Source organism: Geotrypetes seraphini, chromosome 4 (assembly GCF_902459505.1).
Source record: "Geotrypetes seraphini chromosome 4, aGeoSer1.1, whole genome shotgun sequence".
NCBI lineage: Eukaryota > Metazoa > Chordata > Amphibia > Gymnophiona > Dermophiidae > Geotrypetes > Geotrypetes seraphini.
In genome coordinates, this window is record NC_047087.1 from 300,475,345 (window position 1) to 300,496,224 (window position 20,880).

Consider the following 20,880-nt stretch of genomic DNA (forward strand, 5'->3'; position numbering starts at 1 on the left):
CAAAAACCCGCGTCGGAGCCCCTAAAAACAGTAATTTTCTTCGGTGCGCGCCTCCGTCTTGCGCTCAGTTGTCGGCGCGCGCCTTTGTCTTCCACGTTGTTGTCTATGAACCGAGACCTCCTTAACCCCCCAGTGGTTACTGTCCCCCCTCTCTTTCCCCTGAAAGTAAAAGTAGAAGGGGATGCCAGGCTCTATGATAGCTTCAGTTATTATGGGTAGAGTTGCCAGATTTCCCTTGTAGAAAATCCGGACCCCCCCTAGCCTAGCCCCCAGGCTCACCTAGTTATTCCCACCCAGCCCTAATACCACCCCCAAGCCCGCCCTAGCCCCGCCCCCATTGCCTGCTCTTGTCGGGCTGGGAGGAAGTTCGCACTTGCGTGGACGCTACGTGACGATGTCACGCACACGTGTGAACTTCCTCCCTGCCCAACGCAGCTTTTCAAAACCCGGACAAAGTGCCACACTTTACTTAATACAGATCGCGCCGCGTTGTGGGGGCGTTGTGGGAGGTTTGGGGGGTTGTAACCTCCCACATTTTACTGAAAACTTCACTTTTTCCCTGTTTTTAGGGAAAAAGTTAAGTTTTCAGTAAAATGTGGGGGGGTTACAACCCCCCAAAGCCCCCACAACGCCGGCACGATTTGTATTAAGTAAACTGGGGGTGCTCCCCAACAAAACCCCCCTTCGGAGCCCCTAAAAACAGTAATTTTCTTCGGCGCACGCATCCGTCTTGCGCTCAGTTGTCGGCGCGCGCCTTTGTCTTCCGCGTTGTTGTCTATGAACCCTCTGAAAGATACAATGAGGTTTAGAAAACATGCTACAGCTATTTTCTTTTTTGACTCTTCTTCTCCAGGTCCTGTGGAACACATCCATCTGAGTATTCCATTCGTTGCCATTAAAAATAAGGAAATTAATATCACTGCGGTTGTTTGGCCTAATCAGTCAGGGACGCTCACTTACTTTTGGTGGTTTGGGAACAGTACTAAGGTATGGAGCACTATCATCATATTTTTATTATCATTACTACAATGTTTAAGCTGACAAAGAAAGAAATAATTTATTCAAGGTTACCTAAGTGATCTATAAGAACATAGGAATTGCCATACTGGGACATCAAGCCAAGTATCCTGTTTCCAAGAGTGGGCAACCCAGGCCCCAAGTACTAGGCAGAAACCAAAGAATAGCAACATTTCAGAGCTGAGATTATGATGCCATAATGCCTCATTCCACCAATGTCTCATCAGTGATGTCACAATGGCTTGATTATTCTATACCTGGCTCACATAAGAGCTGCCATGCTGAGACAGTGGCCAACCCAGGTCCCAAATACCTAGCTAGATCCCAAGGAGTAAAACAGGTTTCATGCTACTTATCCTAGGAATAAGCATGAGTTTCCTCAAGCCATCTCAATAATGGCCTATAGACTTCCCTTTTAGGAATTTATCCAAATTTTTTTTTTTATTTTTTTTTTAAACCCTGCTAAGCTAACTAATTTCACCACATTTTTCGGCAACAAATTACAGAGTTTAATTACACGTTGTGTGAAGAACTATTTTCTCCAGGTTGTTTTAAATCTACTACTTAGTAGCTTCATCACATGCGCTCTAGTCTTAGTATTTTTGGAAAGAGTAAACAAGCTGTAGGCATCAAGCATGCCATATGTGACTGTGAGACATGGACGGCTAATCCCCAATAAAATAGCCAGCCACCCACCAATATTAACTGGCCCTTAACTGGGTAGTGCCACTGAATTTAACCACTAATCTGTCATCCCCTAACCAGTTAGGTTAGAAGTGAGCCAGGAGTGGAGTTAGAGTAAAGCAATAACCCAGCCGGTTTGAGGCAATATTTTATCTGCTAAATGGTTAAAACTAAAAGGGGGAAAAAAAAAGCTTGTCCTAACTTTATGCACCAAATTAACTCCCTCTTTTACAAAGGTGCGCTAAGCTTTTTAGTGCACGCTAAACACTAACGCATGCATGTTATCCTATGGATGCATTAATGGTTAGCGCATGTGTTGATTTAGTGCACGCTACAGTGCTTAACACGCCTTTGTAAAAGAGGACCTAAATGGGCACCAGTCTGATTATTAACCAGTGCCTGGTTAACTTCCGGGCCAATGCAGCCTGCAGCTGGAAGCAGCTTAAAAGCTGCTTACAACTGTGGCATGAATATTGACCCTGAAATGCATACTTGCACACTTCACTCATATGCTGTGCAAACTTTACCTGTGTTTATGCCCACTGACAAAGCGCACACCATGCCATTTGGTATTTTATAAGATATCATTTACTTATGGCACTCGTTTTCAAAAGAGAAAAATATCTCAGAAGTGGGACAAAACGGCAGGTGGACATGTTTTCAATCCAAGTTGCATTTTTTTCAAACTTGGATGTCATCTAAATCACAAGGAGTGTGTGTGTGTTGGGGGGAGGGAGAGAGGGGTGCTGGTGACATGTTAGGGCATGTTTTAGGTGGGATTTCAGCTGGCCCAGAATTTGGACTTTGTCAGGAATAATGGAACGTGATAAAAACCATCTAGGGGGAAAAATTATTATTTTTTTTAATCTGGACCTGTCTCATTCAGGACTAAAGTCTCAAAAAAGGTACCCTAACTGACCAGCTGACCACTGGAGGGATTAAGAGTAAGCAGATCAGAAGAAAACAGCAACACAAATAACCATAAGCACTTCTCCCTCCGTATTCGCGGTTTCAGCATTTGCGGTTTCGATTATTCACGGTTTATAGCTTGCTGGCTCCTCCCCCCCCCCCCCAATGACGTCAGCTTGCATAGAGAAATCGCCGATTCCAAGCATTTACAGAGAAAATTGCCAATTTCCGGCACTTTCTTCACCGTGTTTTGCCTCTCCTTCAGGAACAGACCAGGTCTCCCACCATGTTATTCACGATTTCATCATATTCACGATGGTTTTTAATAGAAAACAGCGAATAGCATATGAAAAAGTTATTTGCGGTTTATCTGTGTTTGCGGTTCTGTTAATCCCCTATCACAGCGAATACGGAGGGAGAAGTGTAGTGTAAAGGGACACAGATGAAACAATAAGGCGAATCAAGGGTCAGAGCTCTGAGGATGCTGTGGGTGCTTGAACACCCCCAATATTGAGCAACCTCCAGGACTGTGTCCAGGGAGGAGTAAATTGTCGGTGTCGGGACAATCACGTGCCACACACCAGCGCGCCAACAATCGAGCGCTGACAATTTGGCGCAAGATACAAGCACGCCACGGGAAAACGCTTTAAAGAGCTCCGACGGGGGGCATGGGGGGAATCCCCCCACTTTACTGCATACTGTTCGCGCTGCCGTTGGGGGGTGGGTATAGGGTGCAACCCCCCCACATTATAGAGAAAACGGATCTTTTCCCGAAAAAAATTGAAAAGTTCCCTTTTCTCTATAATGGAGGGTTCCAACCCCCCCCCCCCAACATTAGCGCAAACACTATGCAGTAAAGTGGGAGAAGGGTTCCCCCCACACCCCCCTTCGGAGCTCTTTAAAACTAAGTTTTCCCGCGCCACGCTTGTGTCTTGCACCGATTTGTCAGCGCTCGATTGTCGGCGCGCTGGTGTCTGGCGCGTGACTGACTATGAACCAAATTGTCTTGGGTTTAGCACCCCCAATCATACTGAAAAGTTGTCTCCTGTGGTTCAGAGGAAGCAGATTTTATTGAATGACCCAACATGGTCTGTGTTTTGGCTAATGCCTGCATCAAGGGTCTGCACATTGTCTTAGTAAGGGTAGGAGGCACCACCCTCCCACCCACGCCTCTGCTTCTTCCTCATCCCCTCATTCCTTCCCATCATCCACTCCACACTAGTGTTTTTCCTTCCCCCAGTACCTCTAAATCTTCGCCAGTGTGAGTGGCTTCTCCAGCATGCTCCTTGCGCCAGCACTGGATTTCCCTCTAATGTCACTTTCTGGCCCTGTGACCCAGAAGTGATTCAGAGGGGAACCAGGCTGGCGTGAGCAACAGGCAGGAGAATTTGTGGCGGACTGGGTGGGGTGGATGTAGCGGATCGGGTGGTAGGCAAGAATCAGCGGTGTCTTCAGCAGGGGGCAGGCAAGGAAAGATCCCAGGCGGTGGCCAGCCCGCGTACCCCCAACAGGCATCCCACGTACCCCCTGGAGTACAAGTACCGCAGGTTGAGAAACACTGATCTAATGTACCTGGGGAAGTGGGGGGATTAAGTGATTTGCCCAGGATCACAAGGAGCAGTGTGGGTTTGAACCCACAACCTGAGGGTGCTGAGGATGTAGCTTTAACCACTGCACCACTCTAGAAATCAAAATGTAGCAAAAGTGAGCCAAGTATAGGCCATTCAAGCCATTGTGACATCACTGATGAGATTGGCTCTTAGGCATTGGTGGAATGAGGCATTATGATGTCACAATACCTGCTCTGGTTATCACAGAGACACTTTTCATTTATTTAATTATCTATACTGTTCTCCCAGGGGAGCTCAGAATGGTTTACAAACTTTACATGAATTTATTCAGGTACTCACGCATTTTCCCTCTCTGTCCCAGAGGTCTCACAATCTATCCTCTGTACCTGGGGCAATGGGGGGGGATTAAGTGATTTGCCCAGGGTCACAAGGAGCAGCGTGGGTTTGAACCCACAATCCCAAGGTGCTGAGTCTCGTTATCTGTGAGAGAAATCAACAGTACAGGGTTGTATAGTGAATATAAATGTTAATTTTTATCTGACCCTCACAGACCCCCTGAAACCCATCCTTGGACCCCAGGTTAAGAATTCCTGATCTAAGCCTTTAAAATAGCAAGGGTAAATCAGGAGTAAGTATGCACATTCATATCGTCTGAGTACAGGTCTTGCATATCTTGAGGAGGAGGGGAAGTAACTGTAGACTGAATGGGCCATTTACTAAGATGTTAACCATCGGTTAATAGGCACCAAAATAATTTTCCATCTACCACATATTTTAACGCATTTTAATGAACCAAATGCACCCTGGAAACTGCACATTCCTTCAAGGTCCAGGACAGGTCCATCCAGAGCACAAAATGAAGATTCTACCCTCGTTCTTTGCCCTCTCAAATTACCACCCAACTTTGAAAAAAATCCTATATGCCTCCAAGAAGCTATCTCCACCTAAGGTTTAGTGGATTTAGGTCTAGCAAGGAGACAGAGAGAATAAAACGAACAATAACACACTGAGATATTCCGTTTGATCTTGAAAGACTCTCAAGTGTATTCAACAGAGGCTTAAAGAAAGAACTCCTTCTGTTGTTAAATATCGTTAATTGCTTTTTAGCACTACACTTTATCTATGGCTTCTAGTAAATGTGGCAGTTAGTTTTATGGCTATTACCTGTTTAGAGGGGGGGGGTGGAATCCCACTGTGCATTATAAAATCGCAATTTAATAAAATTAGTTTATGTCTTCATATTTTGTTTAATTTCACAGCACGTTTCCATAAAGTATTATGATTATTCTTCATACATATTTCCCAGTTCTCTAAATGGTGTGTCCTAGATCAGTGTATTTCAACCTTTTTACACCTAAGGACCGGCAGAAATAAAAGAATTATTCTGTGGACCGGCATCGGTCCGTGGACCGGCGGTTGAAGAACACTGGGCTAAGTCGTGGGCCAGACCCCGCCCCTCTCTACCCAATCTCCACCCCAGACCCCGCCCCTATAATAGTACTAATTGCACCTTGCACGTCCTGTGCCTCATCTGGAAGCCTTCCCTCTGACGTTGCAACGTCAGAGAGAAGGCTTCCGGTTCAGGCGCAGGATGCCCGTAGGAGCCACTGCCCGTGGCTTTGTGCACTGAATCAGTTAGGAAGAGGGAGCTGGCTCGAAGATAACGCCGCATCGATCGCACCGTGGACCGGCGGTTGAAGAACACTGTTTTGGGCCTGACGCACGTGCTGGCCCTGTGGACCGGCAGGAAATTTCTGTGGACCGGCACTGGTCCGTGGACCGGTGGTTGAAGAACACTGCCCTAGATAATAGAGCTGTGGGTAATATTTCTAATAGGGAAGTCTTGGTAGAAACCCACTAATTTGTGGGTGCCTTTGTTTAAGGTTTGATTTCATTGTAGCTACACTTCTCCCTCCGTATCCGCGGTTTCTGCACTCGCGGTTTCACATAATCACGATTTTTCATCGGATGACTCCGACCCCCCAAATTAAGTCATGATTAAAGTTCCTTTCCTTTTGCTGTAATGTAAAAAAAGTTAAACTTTTACCAATAATCACTCTGTATCATCATTCCACCAACATCTAATATAATAAAACGCTAGGCCGCGCATGCGCACTTCCTATGTGTGCGCCGGTTTTCCGTGAGCTGTAGCGACACATAGGAAGTGTGCATGCGCGGCTTACGCTCTGTCCTGCTCCCTGTTGAAAGACGCAGCGGTGGCTACTAGCACGATCCCCGCCTGCCGTCCACGCCGCCTCTCCGCTCTCTCTCTTCCTCCCCCCCCCCCGAGGCGGATGTCGGCCGCGGCGGCTGCTGGATGCGCCGGCTGTCGGTGGCTGCAGGCCGCGGCAGACAAACATCAAAAGCCAACACTTCCGGGTTTTAAGTTGGCCACTGCTTCTCCTGCAGCACGGCGTATGGAGGGGAAAAAAATACTACACGGGGAAGTGGAGTGGGAGGGAAATGCTGCAACACACGGAAATGGAGGGCAGAAAAGGGGTTGATGTACAGGGGAAGAGGTGCTGATGAACAGGGTGGGGGGGGGCGAAAAATAAAGACAGGCCTACTGCTGGACAGGGAGAGCAGGAAGGAGGTGATGATGGACAGGGGGAGGTAAAACCAAGGGAGAAGGGCTTCTGCTGGATAAAGTGAGCAGTGATGGGGTGGTGGAAGACACAGGGGAGGTAAAAGGAAGGGAGAATGGACAGGGGGAGCAGGCAAGGGGTGGTAGTGGACAGCCAAGGAAAAAAAAAAAAAAGACAGACAGAAATACAGAAAGCGGTTAAGGAGAGAGAAAAAAAAAATAAAAACAGACACACACATATATATTCTAGCACCCATTAATGTAACGGGCTATAAGACTAGTTGTGAATATTTACTGTATAGTATTTGGTTGTAGTCCTTTCCATAAACCGCGAATATGAATTGTATTTGTTAATCGCGGTTTTAGTAACAAAACCGCTATATTTTACAAAAAAACCGCGATTAACAAATACAATTCATATTCGCGTTTTTTCCATATTCGCGGCTATAGCTGGAACGTATCCCCCGCGAATACAGAGGGAGAAGTGTATTGTGTATGTTTATTGTTGGCCACCTGGGACGATGGATCGCACAGGCTAGAGATCTTTTAAATAAATAAATAAACGAGGCCGCAGCATCTTTGTTTTTTGGTTTTGTTTTTTTTTTTTAAATCAGAGATGAAACATTTCAGGGCAAGAGGAAGGTCCACTTCTCAAACTGCTCCAGCTGAAATTATGAAGTCAATAATAGTAATAATTACCAGTGAGGAGAAAGCAAAAAGCTCCTAGAAAAGTGCTCAGAGAAGTGAAACTCTGAAGAGGGGGTGAGAACCTCCTCTTGAGGAAAGAGTTTACCGTCCAATCATTGCATCAACTTATGAAACTTCACTCTCTGACCACTGGTAAAAACTCAATAATTAAATAGTACTTGCAAAGTCGACATAAAATGTTCAAATTGCTTTCGCACAAAATCTCTCTCTCGACACCGCAAGTTTCAATCACCACCTCTCACTAAAGCCAACTACCCAAACAAATAACCATACACAATTCTTACTCTTTGAAAATGTCCAAACTGTTGGTTTTGTTGTTTGTTTGTTTTTTCTAGTAAGTTCTTGTTGTAAATACATCCTTGATAATTCTTTTGTGATCCGCCTTGAACTGCAAGGTAATGGCGGAATAGAAATCCCTAATGTAATGTAATGACTTTTACTGGCATTTTGTAGATAACGCCATTGATGATCAATGACTGGCCCTGGTCAACAGCACTTGTCTGGGTGCAGGTGGTGTTATTTGGATAAATGCTTCTGAAAATTGGGCTCAAGTAATGGCTATAGTAGTGTGTTTTTCCAGCTTCAGTATCTGTCCATATTGTACAGTGATTTGATAGTAAGAAAAAGGACTAGATAACAAATCCTCTCAAAAAGCAGTAGTTGGTTGAATACAAAAGCCTCAGTCTCACCACTCCACCGCTGTTATAATTTAAAACCGCGGGAAGAAATTACGTGGTGACATGAGCCAATGATGAAAGTCACCGCGTAATTTCTTCCCGCGGTTTTAAATTATAACAGCGGTGAAGTGGTGGGGGTTCATAGACAACGGCGCGAAAGACAAAGGCGCGCGCTGACAACTGAGCGCAAGACGGAGGCGCGCGCCGAAGAAAATTACAGTTTTTAGGGGCTCCGATGGGGGGTTTTGTTGGGGAACCCCCCCACTTTACTTAATAGACATTACGCCGGCGTTATGGGGGGTTTGGGGGGTTGTAACCCTCCACACACCCCATAACGCCCCCACAACGCGGCGCGATGTCTATTAAGTAAAGTGGGGGGTTCCCCCCCATGCCCCCCCTCCGTTGGAGCCCTAAAAACAGTAATTTTGAGCGGCGTGCGCCTCCGCGCTGCACTCAATTGTCTGGGCGCGCCTTTGTCCCGGCGCGCTTTTGACCTGACACCAGTGGTGGGACTGAGGCTTTTGTATTCAACCAACTACTACTTTTTGAGCTGGTTCCAAGGGTTCCTACGAAACAGATCCTACAGGGTACACAAAAATGACAACTTCTCCTACAGCTGGGTGAACTCCTGCGGTGTACCACAAGGCTCCCCCTTATCCCCCACCCTGTTCAATATCTACCTCGCCTCCCTCAGTAACCTCCTTCACAAACTTAAGCTCAAATTCTTCATCTATGCAGATGACATCACAATTGTCATCCCTCTAACCAGTCTATCCCAGGATCTTCTCAACTACATAACTAGCATACTCAGCCAGATAGAACTCTGGATGCTCTCCTTCAAACTAAAGCTCAACCCAGACAAAACAAAATTCTTTCTAGCCACCCCCAAAGACAAAATCAAAGACACCACAATCCAGGTGAAAGGAGTGGTTTTCCCACTCGAACAAACATTAAAAATACTAGGAGTCACGCTTGACAAACATCTATCCCTAGAAAATCACACCGACCTCACTGTCAAGAAAGGCCTTTCAGCACTCTGGAAACTCCGTACCATAAAGAAATACTTCGATGACACTGCATTTCGACTATTAGTTCAATCCTCCATCCTCAGCATACTGGATTATTGCAATATCATTTACCTAAGCTCCACAAAGAAAATCACCAGAAGACTAAAACTGATTCAAAACACAGCTGTCCGCCTCATTTTCGGCCTGAACAAATGGGAACACATCACCCCCTTCTACCACCAACTGCACTGGCTACCCTTCGAATCCCGAGTCCTCTTCAAGTTCGCCTGCATCTGTTACAAGACAGTATTTGGTCTCTCACCAAAATACCTCTCCCCACATTTCAATATGTATTGCACCAACAAGAAATCCCGCAGAATCCAGTTGTTTACCTTCCCCTCCATAAAATCATGCAAGCTCAAAAGATTCATCGACAAAACCTTCGCCTTCCAGGCGGCCAAGCTGAACCCTTGGCTAGCCCAAATGATGCTAGAGGCCCCGACCTACCTAGACTTCAGAAAACTTCTCAAAACACACCTCTTCCGCGAACAAGACCCTTAGTCCTTACTCCCCGCATACACTCCAACCCCCCCCCCACCCCCACCTCCCTCTCCCCCCCCCTCTTCTGGTTTCCCACTCCCTCCATTTTATCTTCTAACCCAACTATGATAAACCTGTGCTAAAACTACTTTGCCTCCTTCCGCGCTACCTGCAATTCCGACAAAATTTTTGTAAATCCGTGTTCAGACCGGAGCCTAATGTAACGGATGTGAACCGCCTAGAACTCTTTGGGTATGGCGGGATATAAGAACCTAATAATAATAATAATAATCTAGTCCTATTTCTTACTATCAAATCACTGAAAATTGGGCGGCACATTGTGAAATATGGCTAAGAATTTGAAACTTTGGTGGGTGGAGAGGGAACAAATAGAAGGATAGGCAGGAGAGAACTTATAATATATTAACATGGTTACTAGCCCAGTCTTTTCCTGCCATCTATGTCCATTTAGTTGGCTAATTCCCCTTTGCAATGTGGTTCCCTACTGTGAAGAAATAGGGGTAAAGAATGGAAATTGAATTATATTATATAAACGGAGTAGTGCAAGTTTCCCTCTCCTTTCCTGCCACACCTGGACCAGGGATGGCGGCAGGAGGGAGTAGACATCACTCATGCCAATTTCAGGGATTACTTTTCGGAGGGGGTCCCCTGTCACAGCCGGCTCAGCTAATCATAGCAGGGGTATTTTTCCCCCCGATCAGCTGAGTTGGCAGGACTCCCCAAAGCCGCAGCTTCGAGGAGGCCTGCCGACTCAGCTGATCGGGGATTCCCCTGCCGTGATGAGCTGATGGCAAAGGATCCCTCGATCAGGCAGGTGCGATTCTGTTACCAGCGCTGGTGACATGGGCGCCAATTAGAGAATCGGAGGGGTAAGGTGTCTGTTTTTTTTTTTAAAGACAAGACGCGATTCTGAATAGGATGCTGGTGTGCGATTCTCTGCTGCTTCTTAGATGACCACTGAGACCGGCGTCCTGTACAGAATCAGGCCCTTAGCATTTGTATGTAGGTGGCATTTGCACATCAAGGTCCAAATTCTACATATGGTGCCATAAGCTGTGCACATAAATCGGTGCACATAACCAATTTGTGCATGCAACTTAATTGTTTAGCAAGCTAATTGGTACCCATAATAGGCAATTAACACCTAATGGCACTAATTAAAAATTACACATCCAACACGCCCGATCTGTTCACAATTTAGGTGTAGATATGTAGGTCTGGATTTCCTTGGCCTAAATGAGTGCACCTAAATGAAATGCCGTGTACAGCTGCTAAGCGCCATTCCGATCAACGCCAATACTTTAGAACTCATTTTCCTGTCTCATCCTGGCGAGTTCTTTCCCTGTCCCTGCCACATTCCTGCAAGCTCCGTCCTCATCTGCACAAGCCTCAAACACTTTAAGATCATAAGTAGCAACATTCTAGAGCTCAGATTGTGATGTCATAATGCCTCATTCCACCAATGCCTAAGCTCCGTCCTCATCTGCACAAGCCTCAAACACTTTAAAATCATGTGTTTGAGGCTTGTGTATAGGGCTACGAGATTTTTCCAAAGGGAAAGCTGTACCCATGGCCACGCCCACAGACCCGCCCAGTTCTGACTGCATCATGCCCCGTTCCGCCCCCAGCCCCGCCCCCAGCCCTCATCCGTGCATGCACGTGCCCCCCTGATTTTTATAGGAAGCTTTTCAAAACCCGGACAAAGTGCCGGGTTTTGAAAAGCCGTCCGCAACCCCCGGACATGTTCTCAAAAAGGAGTTCATGTCCGGGGAAATCCGGGCATCTGGTAAACCTACTTGTGTGGTCAAGGCAGAGCTTACAGGAATGGGGCAGGGCCAGCGGCATAACTTGCGGGGACGGGACGGGGAAAAATTTGTCCCTGTGCCATTCTCTCCGTGGAAATTAAATTTGCTCAGGTTGCTTTTCTTATTCTCCCCACCCCCTGAAGCAAGGAGAACAATTTTCAAACTGGACAGTGTAGCTGGGCAAATTACTGTTTACACAGTAAGGCATAAAGGAAATGCATGAGTATTGGCAGTGGCGTGCGGTGAGAGCTTTCAGGGGATTCAGTGAATCACCAGATCTACAGCCCTGCTTTTTTTATTGTTTACTTTTTATTTGATGCAGTTTGATTTGTTGAGCAGGCAGTCTTGTGTCAAAAAAAAAAAGGGAGGGCCCTTGGGCTGGGGATTCTCCGAACCCCTCTGAAGGCCCTAACAGTACTGGCCTGAATTTGATTGCCTGAGCAGCATCTGCCTGTTGCCTGCTCAACCAATAAAATTCAGAGCAGTGCCCTCAGGGCCTTTAGGGGGTGGGGTGAATCCGCTGATGGCCATGACCGCACTCCACTGAGCTTCTAACTCGTACATCTAAAGCAGTGGTCTCAAACTCGCGGCCCGGGTACCACATGCAGCCAGGTACTATTTTGAGGCCCTTAGTATGCTTATCATAATCACAAAATTAAAATAAAACCGTTTCTTGATCATATGTCTCTTTAGCTATAAATGACAATATTATTATTAAGACTTAGGCCCTGTTTTACTAAGGTGCGCTCAACGCTAATGCATGCATGTTAGTCTATGGACGTGTTAGTATTTAGCGTGTGCTAATTCGATTAGCATGTGCTAATCTGTTAGCGCACCTTAGTAAAACAGGGGGGTTAGCCAAAAGGAAAGATTTATAAACTATAAAGAGTTTTACCTCATGCAAAATTGTCATCTATAATAATAAAATGCTAAGCGCGCATGCGCACTGCTACCTGCGTGATCCGTAGGTCTGTGGCCGGCAGGAGTGTGCATGCACACTTATATCGGCCCCACACTCGCGGACCCCAAGGTAATGTTGTGCGGTCTGGCCGGCTCCCTTACATTCTACGCCCAAAGTTTATTTTTAAATTCAAAGCCGCCGCCGCTCCTCTCACAAGCCGCAACTGCGTCAGAGAAGGCTTCTGATGCAGGCGAGGATCGTGAGAGGAGCCGCCACAGCACCTTTAAACTTAAAAATAACTCTGGCAAGGGACTAAGGGAGCCGGCTAGACCAAGGGAAGGGAAGGGGGGAGGGAGAAATGCTGCTGCTGCACATGGACGTGGAGGGGGAGGGAAATACCGCTGCTGCTGCTGCACAGAGAAGTGGGGGGGAGGGAAATGCTGCTGCTGCATAGGGGGCAGGGAGAGAGACAGATAGAAAGAGAAACAGACAGCGGGAGGGAGGGAGAAAGAAAGGAAGAAAGACACAGGGACAGGGAGAGAGATAGAAAGACAAACAGACAAGGGGGCCAGGGAGAGAGACAGACAGAAAGAATGACAGCAGGAGGGAGACAGAAAGAAAGAGACAGAGGTAGGGAGAGAGACAGAAAGAAAGAAAGACAGACATATTCTAACACCTGTTAATGTAACGGGCTTAAAGACTAGTTTCTTTAATAAAACATTAACTATTTTTTCCTGAGGCCCCCAAAGTACCTACAAATCCAAAATGCGGCCCTGCAAAGGGTTTGAGTTTGAGACCACTGATCTAAAGCAATCCTGCTGCTGGCATATAATTTTTAAAAGAAAAAGACTTTTGAACTACAAGAAAAGTACAGTTTGCTTTATTCACTTATGTCGGTGCTAAGGTTCCATTTCAAGATTTGTCAAGTTTTGCTTTTTTTTTTTTTTTTTAATTGGTATTTTGCAGCCCTTAATCACCTTGGACTGTAGTATTGCTTTCACTTTCAGTACCGAGGGAATGAATACCATTACAGTCCAAGTATCTGCTGGGAATGTCCTTATCCAAGACACCAAAGAGATTGCCGTCTACGGTAGGTGTAATTAGACAGAGACGTATGACACTGAAGCGAATATAAAACACAAAGGAAGCTGTCTACTCTTTAATATTTAAACCAGCCTAGTGTTCGTAATTTCTGTGTCTCGCTATTTGCTCTCACTGTACAAATAATTTCTTGGTTGTACTATTTGCAGGTTGTAAAATCTCCTTTTTATTGGGCCAAGAAGGAATTACTCAATGTCATACGCAGAACTTTATGGTCTTCTTGTTAGAAAAGACTTTAAGGATAAGAGAAGAAAACTTAGGGCTCCTTTTACTAAGGTGCGCTTGCGATTTTGGCGCACGCATAGCGCGCGCTACAATACTGCAGGCGCTAAACGCTAATGCCTCCATATTTTTCACATAAGTTCACATAGAATTTTTCTTTTTTCAACTATTTTCTTTATTAATTTCCAGGTACTTTAGTTAGATTGTGAGCCTTCGGGACAGTAAGGGAATTTTTTAAGTACCTTCTTACTTCTCATTTATAATCTTAATGTATATTTTCTTCAAACCGCTTAGAACCTAACGGATGTAGCGGTATATAAGAAATAAATTACATTACATTACATTTAGCGCATGGATAGCGCACGCTAATCTTTAGCGTGCGCTAAAAATGCCAGCGCACCTTAGTAAAAGGAGCCCTTAGTTTGATACGATATTTTCTAAGCAAAAATCCCGTCTCCCTTTCTCTCAGGTGTTTTCAAGAGATGCCGTATATTCATTAGCAAAATGTATGGCAGCTAATTTCGTTAGCATTAATTAACAAAATGTACGGAAGCTAGACTCATTGAGAGAAATTCTCTAACCGGTGCCTAAACTGACCCTCTCTTTTACAAAGGTGCGCTAAGCTTTACACGCGCTAAACGCTAACACGTGCATGTTATCCTATGGACGCGTTAGCGGTTAGCGCACGCGTTGATTTAGCACATGTTAAATCTGCGCTAAAACGCTTAGCGCGCCTTTATAAAAGAGGGCCTTAGGTGCCAGTAGGCACACTACCAGCAGCTAAGTTATTTAGTAAATGCCATATGAAATGGCAATTAACGTAAAATTTAAAGCGCCTACTGGTGTCTAAAGAAAAGACACCGGAATTGTGCCTAATGCCCCTCTAGGCATGGCTACGGCCGGAAGTGGCATTAGGCGTCTGGACAATCCTGGCCTACATTTCCGGCGTCTGTCTTTGCCAGAGGCGCGATTCTCTAACCGGCACCGTTGTGCGATTGGCACGTGATAGGCAGCTGCTTTTAAGGCGGCCGTCGGCAATGGCGCCGTTTACAGAATCCCGGGCTGACTCCTGCAGTCAGCACTGAGTTCGAATAGTCGATGTTGGGCCGTTTCTGGTGACTGGCTTTGGATATCGGGTCTATTTTTGACTGCTAGAAACTTAGACCCCGTTTTATCAAGCCGCGTTAGGGATTTTTTTTTTATCGCCGGCCGCAGCGGTAAAAGCTCTGATGGTCATAGAAATCCCATGAGCATCATAGCTTTTACTGCAGCTGCCGGCGATTAAAAAAAAAAACAACTAACGTGACTTGATAAAAGTTTCAAGTTTATTGTGGCTTGATATACCGCTTTAATTGCCAAAGCAGTTTACATCATATAGAAATTATAAAAAATGATTAAAAATTAGAGGAAGAGACATATATACTAAAAGATTCTATTGACAAAACATTAATACAAAAGGCTTATTGACTCCTGTTAACATGGCAAAAGTGGTACATTTAACTTCAGATCTTTGCTGGTCTTGCCGTCCTCTATACATGTCCTAACCTACAAATATATTGGTCAGGCATTTGGTCTAGAATTCTTTCTATAATTCACATGAATAATAATGAGGTGCCCATTAGAGAATGACACGGTGGCGGTTTACCCGCGGCCACCGCATTTTAGCCGCGGGTCACCCGCCGAAAACGGGGAAGAAAACTAGCAGTCGCTGCGGCGACGGGGACAAGGCCATTCACCGCCCGCGGGGCGGTGAATGGTCTTGTCCCCCGCAGTGAGGCATGAAGGATCGCGCGGTCCCCGCAGCTCACACCCGCCCGCCCAATCAATTCCAGTGTCCAGCCAGCTCTCTCCCCTCTCCTCACCCCAGTCCGCAGATCCTCCTCCTCGGCGACCCGCACGCTACCAGAGAGCCGCGCACACCCGCCGCTGCTCAGCCTCGATCTTCTGCTCTGACGCAACCGGAAACAGGAAGTTGCAGCAGAGCAGAAGATCGAACACTGAGCAGCCGCGCGTGTGCGGCTCCCTGGGAAAGTGCGCAGGTTGCCGAAAAAGAAAACCCACAAACCAAGGTGAGGGGAAGGGAGAGAGCCGGCCAAACACCAGGATCGACCGGGCAGGCAGGTAGTGGCCGCGGGGACCGTGCGATCGCTAGTGTTCCCGGCTCAAATTGGAAGGAGGGAGTGAAAGGAAAAAGGCTTATATGGATGCAGCGGGGACGGTGATGGGGCGGTGAATGGGATGGCAGTGGCGGTGACGGGGCGGTGAAAGGGATGGCGGTGACGGTGACGGGGCGGTGAAGGGATCGGCGGTGACGGGACGGTGCAGAGGATGGTGGGCCGGTGACGGGGCGGTGACGGGGACAGATTTTTTCCCCGTGTCATTCTCTAGTGCCCATGTCTTATAAGTCCTCTAACCCAGATGTCTCAATACCATTATTATATAAAAAGCTTTTCGATTTCATGATCGCTTTAGCTATCTATCATATTGCCTGCAATAGGAAGGATAATTCTAGGCTTAGGCCCTCTTTTACTAAGGTGCGCTAACCGATTAACTCGCGCTAATCGATTTAGTGCGCGCTAAACGCTAACGCGTGCATGTTAGTCTACGGACGCGTTAGCGTTTAGCGCGTGCTAATTTGATTAGCACGCGCTAATCCTTTAGCGCACCTTAGTAAAAGAGGGGGTCAGTTTCCACGAGTGATAGAATCATCTCTTTGTTATCAAGAAATATGAGAAAATAATTGCATTCAAACAGAATAATATTGCTAGGTTTATCAAAATCTGGACCCCCCCCCTTCATGAATTTTGCAAGCGCTTGAAAGTCAACCCCAATTAACTCCATTATGTTTATGACTTGAGAATTTGCAGCTTACTGTATTGTTTCATTTTTACATTATTTGTATTTGAAAAATTTCAATAAAGATATCATTTTTTTTTTAAAAACCAACAAAAAAACAAAACAAAAGGGAAATAGGCAGGGTTACAGTACTTAAAATAAAAAGGAAAGGGCAAAGGAAAAAAACGTCAAGGAAATGGGGTTATCTTTAAAGAGTAAAGTTTTAAGATTGGTCTTGAAATTATTTAAATTAATTTCCTGTCTTACCCCCCTCTTTAGCATTTTGCTAATGCGTGCATGCTATCCTGTGGACGCGTTAGCGGTTAATGCACGCATTGATTTAGCGCGCCTTTGTAAAAGAGGGCTTTAGAGTTGTGGGGAGGGTGTTCCATAATGTTGGCGCAACTTCTTAATAAATGGGGACCTTAGTCAGCTGAAGCGATATTAAACGCTGGGCCGCTAAACATAACCGGCTAGCGCTTTTAAATTCACAGTTAGCCGGCTATCCGCTGGGCACTAATATTCAGCGACCTATAACCCTCCCATTATGATGACTATAAGAAGGAATTCTTTTCCAAAATCTTCTTAGCCTTTTCCTGTCGTGCATCCCGGATGACGGGACATTCCGAAAATGTCGTTGCCATCGTGGATAAACAATCTGTATGGACTAATAAAGAGCCAGGAACACAAAATGTTTGAATTTACAGACTTATGACTTATTTACGTTATGTTTACAATAGCCATAAATGATAACGGTGAATAATACAAAACTTTGCTAAAATAATTACAATTGGAACCAGCGTAACGTAAAATTTATTACGAGAGGAAAAGGTTAATCTTCTTAACTGTAAATGGTACGTTTTATTATACTAGATTAATTTTGATTGTGAGGTTTCAGGGTTGGAGGGGTTCCTGGGTTGGTGCCCCATCTGATCTTCAGGCTGTGTCTACTATGTTCTTTAGTTTTTAAATGTTCAAATTTATAGTTTGATTACAGTTGGCCTTTCGGCCGTGGTTCTTTGTGTGATGTACTCATGAGCAGAACTGACTGGCAGCGGAAGTTCCCGCCCCCCCTCTCTTTCTCGTCTTCTGTTTCCTGTTTGTGCTAGATCAGTGGTCTCAAATTCGAACCCTTTGCAGGGCCACAATTTGTATTTCTAGGTACTTGGAGGGCCTCATAAAAAAATAGTTAATGCCTTATTAAAGAAATGACAATTTTGCATGAGGTAAAACTCTTTATAGTTTATAAATCTTTCCTTTTGGCTAAGTCTTAATAATAATATTGTCATTTATAGCTAAAGAGACGTATGATCAAGAAACTGTTTTATTTTACTTTTGTGATTATGATAAACATATCGAGGGCCTCAAAATAGTACCTGGCGGGCCGCATGTGGCCCCCGGGCCGCAAGTTTGAGGCCACTGAGCTAGATCTACATGACAGATAGCCTGAAGGGGAGGGAACAAGTTTTATTAGCCCTGCAGCCGAGGCTACAAAGGATACAAGGGAAGTTTTAAAAATAAAATAAAATTCTGGAATCTCTCATGGCACACCCGGAATCTCTTTGGGGCACACCACTGTGCCGTGCCACACAGTTTGAGAGGCACTGGTTTAATGACATGGAATACAGTATGTCCTTACTGTAGGTTGAAAGAAAAGGAGGCTTTGAATTTGTTCTATGCACTAGACAGAAATACCCTGCAGGCTGTAGTTCAGAAAACCCATCAATACTTCCTCTTTTTTTTTTTTTAATGAGTAACTGACTTTTAAAATTGGCCTCCTTAAAGCTATGAAATTTTATCTGCAGTTTATTTCTTTCAGCCTTCGAACTTCAGCTAATTTGCAGATTTGCTAATGAGCCCAGCCTAAAACCAATTTGACTAATATAAATTACTAATAATAAAGAGTAATAAATTCATCTCTGTGCGTGATATTAATAGTTATCACTTGATTAATATGTCATTAACTCTGCTGGCGACTGATTTGTTAGTGTATTAGCTGCCTGTTGCCGCACCATAGGATCTCCAGCAACCTGATTGCTATCAAGTGATAATAGCTCGTCTCTGAAATGATAAATTGTTCCCTGACTTTCAGCCAATCAGATCCTTCTTCAGCTGAACTGCGGTGGGACTCTTAGTGCAGGGCGTTTAAAGGGATTAATGGAGTTTTCTCGTACCCTTAAACTGAGGCAGCCTGCATGGAAACAAATATCGTATTTGCCGGCATATAGGATGCAGAGGCATATAAGACGCACCCCAAAAAAAAATTTTTTTTGACATTTTTTTCATGAGTTTCCATAATGATTTACTGTACTAAATTCATAGTTTTTTATGTCTACAAAAAATGTAGCTAGGGAACACTAGTTAGGTACCTTTTAATCTTCATCCTCAAAAGCCAGAAATTCATCTCCAGAACTAAACGAAGAATCACTTGAAGCCCCTTCTTCAGAAACTGCGTTGTTTATGAGCCATGTTTTAACGAGAAATCTCAACATAAAATATCACAGAACACCGATAATGTTCTGGGACAGATCTACCAAGTTCAAAGTACTGTTCTGTGCTATAGGACAGTCAGCATCCGAGAGAGAGCAGAAACAACGTGACGGTATATTAATGGAAACCAGAAGTTTCAGATTGACTGAAATTTCAACTCATAATTTTGATTACCAGCACATAAGACGCACCCCATATTTTAAGCACATTTTGAGGGATAAAAAGTGCGTCCTATACGCCAGCAAATACGGTATGTATGTTCAGAGAGGGTTTATTTGCAAAATGATCTCTCGTGGCACCAGTGATGATTAGGCAATCATGAAACTGATGTTCCAAAATGAACTAGAATCATTTGTGATTGTGCATTAATTAGCATGCATCAATGGTTACATTAATCACATGCCAATGCATATGGATATATAGAATATTTTAAATTGAATGTAATAAGGTGTCCAGTATGAAAGAAAAAATTAACTACACCTCCCTAGTTCTGTTTCTCATGAAAATGTCTGTGAATTGACATACAGATTTTTAACATCTCAAGACCCGGAGGCTCCTAGTTGTTTAAATCGCTTGCCTGGGGCTAAGTGGGGGATACTCAGCGGAACAAGCAGACATTGTCACTGAAAATCCCCGCTAACCAGTCTTTTCCTAACTGGCTAGTTTAGGGGTGGGATGGGGGGTTGCATTAGGGCTTGCAGCAATGTTCAGGTAACCGCATAAGGATAGGACTGAAAAAAAGGTCGTAATGAGATTAACTGGGCACCAGTTTGAATATCAGACGGTGCCCAGTTAGCCTCTGGATAGTAGAAGATATGTTTCTGTTGCTCCCCTCTTTCTGATTTTCTTTTCTGCCCTCCCCAGAAGAAAATCTAAGGTATGCCAAGACCTCAAGCCCACACTGTAAGCCTTGCTGGTCTGTGATAGTCTTGGGGGGGGGGGGAGATGGGTGGAAGTGCTGCCCATTCATTTCTGCCCAACACAGTCTGCTGTTCAACTTATAACTTCTTAAGTACAAATTCCTCAAAAGCCCAGGTCTTCGGATCTTTTTTAAAACACATAATAGGACATAAATGTATTTTGCAATTTTGGTTATGAAAAGAAGCTCCTAGTTTTTGGCATTGGAGGAACCAGTTTTATCGTCTATTCTTATTTGAGACTTGGGAAGTTAGGCGTTCGGCTAGGAAAATTCGTATGTTTATAGAAATTTGGGATCCGTATATTCCGAATCTTTCAACTAAGGCAAGAAGTTTAATTCTTAATGATTTACATTGAAGCTATGATTGTTTATCTAAAATTACAGTTCTTTATTTTTTTTATTATTCTTTATTTTTGTCAACTTTCATTGGGTTTGGGTGGTTTAGTAGGATTCCTTCAATAAAATGTTATAAACTAAATTTGGGGGGAGGTGAATAGGGAAAAGGGAAGGGGGGGTAGGAATTAGGGGGAGGGTATTGAGAGATGCAATAGGTAATTTGGAAATATATTGTGAAGAAATGAAAGATATTTGATGGAAATTAATATGATGAATTTTAATTTAATTATTATTATATTGTATTATATTATTGTATATTTACTGATTTCTTCAATAAAAATGTTATAAATTTTTTAAAAAACCTCATAAAGTTAATTTGCTGAATAATCCGAATATAGACCTAGTCACCAAAGATTCTTGGAACAGGATATTAATAAATTTATAATATGGAAGATATGAAACAGCATACAAATACGTGTGCCAGATAATTAAATTCCTCACAACATATCTCCTCTTTTATTTTGAAAACCAGCCATTAATTGATATGTTTTCC

At 44.4% G+C, this 20,880-nt stretch overlaps 1 protein-coding gene across 6 annotated transcripts in view; it reads left to right on the forward strand.

Moving 5' to 3' along the window:
- SORCS3 (sortilin related VPS10 domain containing receptor 3) overlaps positions 1 to 20,880 on the forward strand; it is a 1,299,528-nt gene that overhangs the window by 1,231,572 nt on the left and 47,076 nt on the right. For all 6 annotated transcript variants that reach the window (XM_033941704.1, XM_033941705.1, XM_033941708.1 and 3 more), the window contains 2 exons: positions 854 to 987; positions 13,391 to 13,514. In XM_033941704.1, the coding sequence (XP_033797595.1) occupies positions 854 to 987; positions 13,391 to 13,514 (258 nt within the window). The remainder of the gene's footprint in view (positions 1 to 853; positions 988 to 13,390; positions 13,515 to 20,880) is intronic.